The following is a 10,768-nucleotide window of genomic DNA, read 5'->3' as shown; positions in this document are numbered from 1 at the left end:
TCGGGACCACTGCCCTATACAACAGGAACACTCTACTGCTTTTAATAATTTGCGGCAAAAATGTTATGTATAGTGTCATTCCCGGGCCGGACAGTTGAATAGCCTTGTATAACAATGCTTGGTGCATAGAGACCTGCACTGCGGCCCCAAAAGGCTCAGAAGAGCTATAGAGGGCCGATTGTCCCTTACAGTGTGGCCTTGTTTGAGATGTGAAAGCCAGTTTAAACAGGTGAGCCAAGACGAGCTGGGCTGCCAAAGAAAAGCCTTCCAGACCGGTCAGGTGACATTGTCTGTATACTTGGAAGCTTTCAAGTGAACAAACAGGGTCGCCAGCACAGAAAAATCGCACTGAACTGAAACTAGTTTACTTTTAAGCTGTCTGCTCCATAAGTCATGTGTGGTACTGCACTATTCTCTTTTCTTTTTTGACGACCATCACTCTTCTGCAACCATGATGTTTATTTACAGGCCAAAAATAGGTCACAAACAAAAGCTTTGTTTGTACTTTTACTCAATTGCTTGCAGCAACAATGTATGTTTAATAAAGCACTTGCATACAGTAGCAGTAGTAATGATCACATCAATATAAAGTGCATAAGAGTATTTACAGTAAAAAAAAAAGACATATGTTCATGTCCTATAGTTAGTGTTTGTCAGAAAATATATATATACACAAGTGTCCCAAAGGAGGACTAAACTATGTATAAATTAGTAGAAAATTCTTAACAAAAACCTAATTTGATTTTCCTTACATAAAAATGCTGATTCATCTGGTTTGTTACCATTGCACTGCACATAATGATCTATCATAACACCACACCCCTGCGATTTAAATTACTCCAAAGAAAAAAAAAAGGTTTTCTTCAAGTGTTGAAGTGCAACACTTTGATAATACTCAAAACAACTTTGGCTTATCTAGCAATCCTTTTGGATCTCTCTTCCCCCGATATTTGATGCAAAATTAAAACAGTCAACAGACCTGATTTGAATGCACACAAAAAAATGTCGCTCAAAGTTGTCAGAATGTCCAACCTTTTCTGGCCCTTACAAGTCTGCATCATAGGGTCTCCCACTGTAGGACGTGTTGGCCGACCGCTCCGCTGGGCTCTTGGCACGGGGGAAGGAGATGTCGTCGTCCAGGGTGTCGCGGATGTAGGGGACGCTGCTCGGAGCGGGGCTGCGGTCCCGGCTCAGGGTGGGCACGTCCACACGTCTCGGCTGTGGCGTCGGTTGGCGTGTGCTGAAGCGGCTGCGCAAGTTCTCGGTCACCCGCACCTCGCCGCGGTTCTTCCCGCCACAGCAGCGACAGATCCCAATGAACATGACAAAGCCGCCCAGCACCTCGAAGATGCCGCCGATGTAGCCCAGCACGATACAGTAACCCACCTGCACGTTGGTTCTCGGCGTCTCCGTGGTGATGTCAGGCAGGATGTGCGTGTACCAGGCAATGGGGATGATGGTTAGAACCCCGGAGATGAAGATCAGCAGGCCGCCCAGGCCGGCCACCACCCAATTGGGTTGGTCTTTCCAACAGCGGACCCCTGGGATCGCCACGGCAAGTCCCACCAGGGTGAGGACCAAACCGGCCACCATGAGACCTCGAGCCACTTCGATGATCTGGTTATTGAAGTATGTGCTGTCATTCAGGTTGCACGTGGACGACGTGGAGGTGGTGACGGACCGGCAGATGTCCCAGATGCCTTGCTCGATGAACTCGTTGCTCGGTGTGTCTGGGATGTCCTCCAGGGTCCTCCAGTTTGGGGCGACGGTGGCGGTGAGGTTGAGCACCCAGCCGCAGGGGGCCAAGACCAGGCCAAAGATGAAAATGCCGGGCGTGCGCAAAGACCGGCGCATCCATTCCTGCGCTGATCGCCTCGGCATGTTTACTTTAGAGACGTGTGTGTGCGTGTGTGCGTGTGTGTGTGTGTGTGTGTGTATGAGTAGAGCGGCGAATGGCTGCGGGTTGTTGGAACAAGTGCTTTTAACAACATGTCTGAGTGAAACCTGCCAGTGGGCGTGGTCTCAGTCTTACCTGGCAGGTGTGGCCTTTGTGTGCTCTAAGTGGAAAGAAGGAGTTTCAACCCTCTTCTAGCGTGCAAATGTATCTGGAAACAAATGAAGAGACATTAGAGCTCTTTTCAGAGCTTAGCACGAACTTAAAGAGTACCTAGATGACATTATGTTTAGCAAATACTGAGCATGCTTTCACCACACAGGTTCCTGCTTGTGATGATTCCAAATGCAGGATTTTCATGTCATTCACCTAATAAGACCGCCTCCTTCCAATACTAGGATTAATAGATCAAGTGTTAGCATCGCTAAAAAAAAAGTCCCCTCTGGAAATTTCAAACAGTAAAAGTATATCACATTAAACAGCTGATGAGGAAACCTCAGATAATCAAAGTATGAATCATGTTTGGAAAGGCCATGTCAGGAATGTTGTTCTGCCGGAAAGTTCTCACACAAAAACAATTCTTGCTGATTCATCTCATTGTTTTTCTTTACTGCTTTTTGTTTTGTCCAAATAATCGCATTATCCAAATCATTTGCCAATGTTCAGTGGACAAGTTTGCGTCTCATGTAGAATAATAACCTGGTTTGAGGGGGTGGGGCGATGGGGGTCACTTTCAGTCTTTTGTTACACAGCCATCAGCCCCTTAAGAAAGTTAGTAGTTTATAAAGAATTTAACAACTGGAGAGCAGTGGATGAAACTCTCTGAGGCAAAGGCTGAACTATTACGAGCAATTTGTGCGTACATTCTGTTGGATTTTAGAACTCTATTTCCCTTAAGACAAAGGTATCCAAAGTGCGGCCAATTGTCCAATGGAGATGTGTTTTGAAGTAAAATTTACCAGCAACACTAAGTTTTTGTTTTTTTCTCGCCATACAAATGCAAAAAGTAATCTGTAAAACCATCCCGTATACTAACATTTCCTCTCTCCTTATTTTTCTGCTTTTTAAAGCAAAAAAGTGTCATTAAAAACAACAAAGAAAAAAAATAAACCTTTGATGCTCACTGAACTGTGTTCTGGTGTTGGTGTACCTGTACATGCAGAAGTGAAATTCAAAAAAATTTGAATATCGGGCACAAGTCCATTCATTTCAGCAATTCAACTTCAAATGTGAAACTATTATGTGATATAAACTCATTATGTCAAGCCTTTATTTGTTATAACTTTGATGATTATTGCTATCAGTTTTTGAAAACACAAATTTGCCACAGGGGTCAAACTCAACACCCGGGGACAGATTTGGCCCACCACATCATTTCACATGGCCTGCGAAAACCTGTAGGTAAAAGGCGTCAATAAAATACTTTGTTTTTCTTACTAAACGTATTCTATTTTGACGGAAAAAGTGAATGGACTGCATAAAATTACATATATTTTAAACTTTAATATCTGATCATCCATCCATCCATTTTCTACCGCTTGTCTCTTTTGGGGTCGCGGGGGGTGCTGGAGCCTATCGCAGCTGCATTCGGGCGGAAGGCAGGGTACACCCTGGACTAGTCGCCACCTCATGCAACAAATATTTTATTGTATAGTGTATTCCTTTTTTTTTTCTAAAAATAAATACTGACATATCTGCTTTTCACCTTGACTTATGCCTTCAAAGCAAGTTATCTGTCAATGTGTATGTTGAAAAATGTAATAATCAAATGCACAGGCAGTTGTTGGCTGGTTTAAATTTATTTCGACCATGATAGCAGTTTCAACATGATACGTCACGTTTTTAATTTCTCTTTACAACATGCTTGAAAGGAGTAGGAAGAGCAGAGCTTATATAATCCTACCCCTTTTCCACTTCATAACAAATCACATTATGAGGCAATTATGCATTTACATTCATAAATATTCACAATTACAAGCGGTCCCCTGAAGGCAGCCAATGTTAGGAGCCAATGTCATATATTATGTAGTTTCACATTGTAAACCTAATTGCTGGAATGAATGAACCTTTGCACAACATCTTACTTTTTTAAATCTCACCTGTTCATATGTATATATGTGTAGGTATGTATGCTGACATCTCACACTGGGAAGTCGAATTTGAATTGACATGTCGGATTCAAACGTGTTCACCAGGCTGCTAGTGAGTGTTGTGTTTTGTTTTGTTGTTTGAACTGACGTAGGAAGTGAGCGGTTGAAACAAGTATGACAGTTATGTCAACCAACCGGATACTTATTGGTCTGGTGACCCTTCCCCCACCCGTTTTTATCACCTTTTTCTTTTAAACGTGTCTCACGCAACCTCTGCTCTCCCACGGGTTAATCATCTCTTTCTAATAAAATACTTTTGTGTGCCACCATTACTACCACTAGTGGAAAACATGACAAGTAACAATTGTTACAGCACATCATGACAGATACACCATGACCTGATAATGGCATTATAGTTTGATCTTTCAGACACACCCGCCTATCGCCACAAAACACATTCCAGTTTAAGTTTTTGATTTGTAGTCCGATAAGAAATAAGAACACCTTCATTTTGGTCATAGGTCTTTGTGTCATATATATACACTACACCAACATACAAATGTTTTGATGAGTCCCAAATAATTGCTATAAATAGGAAACTCTACTTGAAATTATGTGACATGAATCCTAATGAAAAGCATGTGTGTGTGAATGTAGTTATTTAAGCCTTTATGCTGATGATGTATTACTTTTCCTACAAAATACACATTCTTCTCTTCAAGACACAATCTCACTCATTGATAAATTCAGTTCTATTTCAGATTACGCCATCAACTGGTACAAATTGTGTTGCCTATTAATTTTGACTTTAAGAGCACCTTGTCGATTCCACTGCACAAAGGGAACATTAATTACCTGAATATCAATATTTCCTCCACATTGTCAGATCTGAATCACTTGAATTACTCCCCAATCTTAAAATCGATTGAGAACGATCTGGCGTGTTGGAAGACACTGGCCATTTCACTTATTGGAACGGTTTCTACCGTGAAAATGATGGTCTTGCCTAAGGTTAATTATTTCCTTTCAATGATTCCCACCAAACCTTCTTAAATTTGGTTTAAATCACTAGACTCACAAATCAATCAGTTTCTTTGGAAACGTAATCCTGCACGAATCAGCCTTAAAACATTACAAAAACCCAAGGAATATGGGGGTCTAGGACTCCCAAAATTTTCCAATTACTTCTTTGCAAATAAACTACAATACATATTAGAAAGGATCAATCTCAATTTATTATATCATTTATGGATAGATGTTGAACAATCACTCATCCAGGAGATCCCAATTTCTTTATTAGCCAAATTCTTCGAAAACACAACTGCTTTAAAAGTATTAATATACCTTAACAGCTTGATGGGAATTTTTGAAAATAACTGGGTCCCCACTCACTCCATGCCAATTTACACCTATTTGGAATAATACTGATTTTCTGCTTAACAAGAAACCATTAAACATTCCAACATGGTATGATTAAGGAAGTCAGATGCCGCCTTGGAGATATCATCAATGGAAACAGTTTTACCTCTTTTAAAGACTTAAAAAACACAATATGCAATAAATTCCCCTTGACAAGAATGAGTAACAATATTTACAGCACGTAACACAATGTACGCAATATGAAAAGGCTTCATTCATGTTGCTGTGGGCAACAAGACCAAATTTTCTTCTCTGGCATCTCAGTGGGTTCCGGGATGTTCCCCTCTGTCTTCCTTTTTTTTTTCTTTTTTCTATCCCCTCCTGCTCTGCTCCGGCTGCACCAAACATTAATATAAATCCATTTAATAAATTCAAATACAAATAAGGCAACACGAGAAGTATCCCACATTTCTCATGTGTAAATCTGTACAGCAAATATGGGCATCTATATCAACAATATGATTTGCCTTAGTGGCGGGAGAGGACAGAAAAAGTTAAGTAAATGTAGTTATAAATGTAGTTATTTTATTTCAATGTATCTGGAAAAAGCAAAAAAATGCCTATTTTAGATACATGCTTTTCATTAGAAAATTGCATACATGTGAGTTATTTTTTCATTTTGTTTTTTTATGTAGAATGGACATAGCAATCATGCTTTTGATTTGACAAATTATGTTACATATCAAAATTGCAGACATGCAAATCCATAATTATTGGAGTGTATTTTTTTAATATTATATTTCATTCAAGCCGATACTGATAACTTATTTTTTTATTTTATTTAGATTTCGCTGTAGTTTTTGCACACCTGGAGGTAAGAACGCCTAAAACAAAGGTGGATTTGACAAAGGGCACCTTTATATTTGTGGGAAAAGGCTGGTCGTCCAGAGCCATCGTTCAATGATGAAATCACAAATCTCAATCTTTAGCCCTCTCTGTGGTTTATTTTATGTTTCACACAAAATATTGTAGTGTCTCTGGGGAGAAATTCCCTGTTCCCATCATGCCTTACTGTGCATTCTAATGAGGTATAGTTGTTATAGTTCAGTGTTTAGTATTATTTGTTGCACTAAGTTGCATATAGGTCCTTCCCCATTTAAATGGTAAATGGGTTATACTCGTATAGCGCTTTTCTACCTTCAGGTACTCAAAGCGCTTTGACACTATTTCCACATTCACCCATTCACACACACATTCACACACTGATGGCGGGAGCTGCCATGCAAGCCCCTAACCACGACCCATCAGGAGCAAGGGTAAAGTGTCTTGCTCAAGGACACGACGGACGTGACGAGGTTGGTAGAAGGTGGGGATCGAACCAAGAACCCTCAGGTTGCTGGCACGGCCACTCTCCCAACCGCGCCACACCGGTTGGGAACCACATTCCCCATTTAATAATAGTCTCTGTGTATGTGTGTTTAAGTACCATTTTGATTATGTGCCTTTGGTGTTGTGTGTTGTTTTATTGCTGTTCTGTGTCATGGCCCTCCTGCATTTTCACCATCTATGGAGATGCTGCCATAGTAAGCCATTGATATGACATTGGAAATGTAATAAGTTGACTCACAATGTTGTTACCTGGTAAATACTGTGCATGATATCCATTCCACAAATTCACTTTGTATCATTTAATGACTAAATTGCAATATGTGAGGAATGTATAGTATTAGCACAATAATATCATAGCATATCGGCTCTACAATGACAAACATGTCCGAAAGAATTTAATTGTTTTTGACTAAAAATCAATAAAAACATGTTTCAGATGAAAAAAAAGAGATGAATATTTGTATACATTTTAGTTTCATTTTTTCAAGGGTGTAAAAAGTGGAGATACATGCATGAATGCTTGATTTAACAAATTCTAGCAGTTTGTGTTACTTGTATGAATACAATTTGTATATATTGTTCATATTCTATATATTTTAATGCAGTGACGTGCAGGTGAGGCGGGGCCTCACGTGCCATCATGGAAAGAAAAAAAAATTATAAAGAAAAAGAAATAATTAAATGGTTATATGTATCCAGTGATTATACTATAAAGTTATTTTCCATTTAACTTCACCAGTTTTAGATTATTTTTATTCAAAATCGCTGAATTTTCACATTTGCCGTTTAAATACTGAGAAAAGACTTGCGGTGATCAGCAGCCAGTTGAGCCTCACCATAGATTGCGCAATGACTCAGCTAACTGCTGGCCTGCTGTGCAGTGAGACTGTATTGCTATATGAATTATATTATACATTTCCATAGTTTAGTTAGCTGAGGTATATAATGTACAGTGTATTTTGTCAACAACTGTATGTGTGTAACGTATTTCTTGTGCTGAGCAATCATAAAACGGCTGTGAAGACGCACTGGCTGAGGCTCGCAGTAATCCCGCCTCATGGTGGTAGAGGGCGCGAGTGATCCCGGATCATTTTTGCGACTACTCGGCTGCAGAATAAGTGACAACAAGCAGCAACGGTTAGCGATCGTTTATTTTTTCTCTCGCCTGGACTTTTAACGTGGAGAATTACATATCTAAAATAAAACAGTTTTTGTTATGCCCGTTTGATTGTGGACTATTACTGACACCTTGTGGCGATGGGAAAATGCTGCGCGTCATCAGTTTGGGCACTTCCGGTTTACGATGTTAGTTCAGTTCATGAGACAATAAGAAGTAGACAAGTTGTGTTACCTCTTACAAGCCTTGGAAAAAATAAGTCTGTAAGTAAACTGTTTAACTTGTTTAGGTGGCTCAATATGAAGGTGGAAAGTGGCTAAATTTGATAGTAAGATGTGTATTGAAAAACGATTTTTGTGCACTAATTTAATGGATGTTTGAGGACTTAAAATGGCTGCCGGTCGTGTATTTCCACCATAGAAATACTTTCAACACTCAGTAGTGTTTGTTTGATGGTGGTGCTGTGTATTTGTGTGGAGCTGATGTTTACATATTGTGTATTGCATTTCAGTGTGTTGATTGAATCATTATGAGCTTATACATTGTCATTGTGTGTATTTCAGTTTTACAAAAAAATAAAATAAAAGTCCAGTGCAAGACAAAGCTAGATCGACAACAATAAAGAGCCTAAATGGATTCATCTGCTTTGGAACTTTATTAAAACGTCCTGGATTGGTTGTTAGCTGTCTGCCAAGCTGTATAACCTCAACACATATAGTGAGGGCAGAACAGTTTTCTAAACTGGACTTTCAATCGAAGCAGGAGGTAATAATTAAAGGAAGATCTCAATCGAAACAGAGAGACTTTTAAAACTGAAGAAAGATAAGGAAGACTTCTATAAACAAGTTATCGATGCTTTTGTTCAGAAGGAGCGGCGCATGGACTTAATTTATAAGTAAAGGTAAGACCATAATAACGCTTTTTTTTAAATTAAATGTGCTTTTTTGTGTGCTACAGTTTGTATGTGTAAAGTTAAAGTTAAGTTAAAGTACCAATGATTCTCACACACACTAGGTGTGGTGAAATGTGTCCTCAACATTTGACCCATCCCCTTGATCACCCTCTGGGAGGTGAGGGGAGCAGTGGGCAGCAGCGGTGCCGCGCCCGGGAATCATTTTTGGTGATTTAACCCCCAATTCCAACCCTTGATGCTGAGTGCCAAGCAGGGAAGAATGCTGGTATGAGCTTTTAAACATAACCCGTTAACTGCTGACATCAAATGGTGAATAAGATACTCTTTAGGGTTCATGTGTTTGCAAATCTGACTGTAATGAAGTCAGTGCCTCACCAGCCATGAACCTCACCGCATGTCACTGCTTTAATGTATATATTGGATACATTTGTACTTACTGAAACACAAAAAACAACAAGAACATTATTTTCATTGGCAAATAAAGGGAATTATTTTAACAATTGTTTATTTTTACGCAAAAAAATACTAAAATATTTAGACAAGGTTTTCATTGGACACATCTTTGTCACGACCAGGGCGCATTGGAATGCGCGCGTCCTCATCCTTGCGCGCTGCAAGCACCACAGGGCACGCCCCCACACGCACCGCGCAGAGTGCCGACCGCGGCCACGCACCTCCACAGCTGGCGGCAATCATCTATCAGCACACCTGCCGTTAATGAAGTAGCTGCCTTCATAAGCTTGGACAACCTGGCATGCCGCCGCCGGAATATAGTCTCCTGTACAGTAAGCGATCATCTGCTGCTTGATGCAATCCTGCTCTCTCGCTGTATTTTGCCCCTCCGTGTTCTCAGTGTGTGTTCTTGTGTCGTAGTACCCTCCGTCCTCTTGAAAGTGAGATGTGCGTCTCACTTTTCCCCGGATCTCCCTCTGCACTCTGACTGCTCATCCCTCGATCCTTGACTTCCCTCGCATTGGACTCGTAGACTTCTCTCGCCCCTGGACTTCCTCGTCTCTTGACAACATTTGGTAACGCACTCCTCAGTTAAATACTACAAATAGTCTTACACCATACACACTCTTGGATTTTGTCACACTCCATTTCCTTAGTTCGTATATTTAGTTTATTATTATTATTATATATGTTACTTTATATATAATAAATAATTGTATCATTACTGCCCTCTGGAGTCTGCCGTCACCTCCCCTTAGTCCAACCATAACAATCTTATGTTTTAGTTTTTTATTCCGTCAGTTAAATACATACTACATTTCAGAAGTCGAATTTGTATTGTTTTAGTATGTTTTAGCTTCAGCCCCGCCGTGACCCTGAGAGGGACAAGCGGTGGAAAATGGATTGATGGACTATAGTATATGTTCTATCAATAACAATTTTTTTTTTTTTCCAAATAAAATTGAAATAAATATGTAGATGTAAGATTTTTATTGAACAATTACTTTATTTACTTTAAAAAGTATTTTCATATTATAAACAACAAAAATTAGATATGTTTTTGATTCAACAAATTCAGTCAGTTTAATAAATACTAAATATCAGGGAGTGTTACTTTATTATCATACTGTGGCTTGCCAATGAAAATTATGTTTCCAAATTTTAATTTGAATCTAAAATATTAAAACATACACTTTTCATTGTCAAGTCTAGGGAAATGGTCCCTATTTTAGAATAAAATGTGTGAATATAGTTTTTTTAGATGAAAAAAACAAGTATGGAGATAAATAGTTTTCATTGGACAAATTATGTGATTTTTTTAAATGTTTAAAAGTATTGTCATACAAAAATAACTAAAAATTGGTGATACACACATTCTGCGACTGTTTGTTGTCCAGTAAAAGGAATATTGCTGATTCACTACATGGTTGTTACAAGTTACATGCTTCAACATTCATCTGTAAATACATATCAAAGTAATTTATTTTTCGAGTCATCTTACGCGACTTACTATAACAATTCAACAAAAGTAAATATCTAAGAGTATGTCTGTG

General features: G+C 39.2%; 1 protein-coding gene across 1 annotated transcript; it reads right to left on the bottom strand.

The window, feature by feature from the left end:
* Nucleotides 1-439: 439 nt before the first annotated feature.
* Nucleotides 440-1,975, bottom strand: LOC133574857 (claudin-23). Its single transcript, XM_061927177.2, has one exon. It carries the CDS (start codon nt 1,879-1,881, stop codon nt 1,045-1,047), a length of 837 nt encoding a protein of 278 aa, XP_061783161.1. The 5' UTR covers nt 1,882-1,975; the 3' UTR covers nt 440-1,044.
* Between the last annotated feature and the right edge of the window lie 8,793 nt (nt 1,976-10,768).

The sequence above is a fragment of the Nerophis lumbriciformis genome, linkage group LG32 (genome assembly GCF_033978685.3).
Source record: "Nerophis lumbriciformis linkage group LG32, RoL_Nlum_v2.1, whole genome shotgun sequence".
In the NCBI taxonomy this organism is placed as follows: Eukaryota; Metazoa; Chordata; class Actinopteri; order Syngnathiformes; family Syngnathidae; genus Nerophis; species Nerophis lumbriciformis.
The sequence above is the reverse complement of the archived record's forward strand: the minus strand, read 5'-3'. Positions and strand labels throughout refer to the sequence as shown.

Bases quoted from the DNA above. Each gene is read 5' to 3' on its own strand.
- LOC133574857 (XM_061927177.2), bottom strand. From the start codon at position 1,881: ATGCCGAGGCGATCAGCGCAGGAATGGATGCGCCGGTCTTTGCGCACG.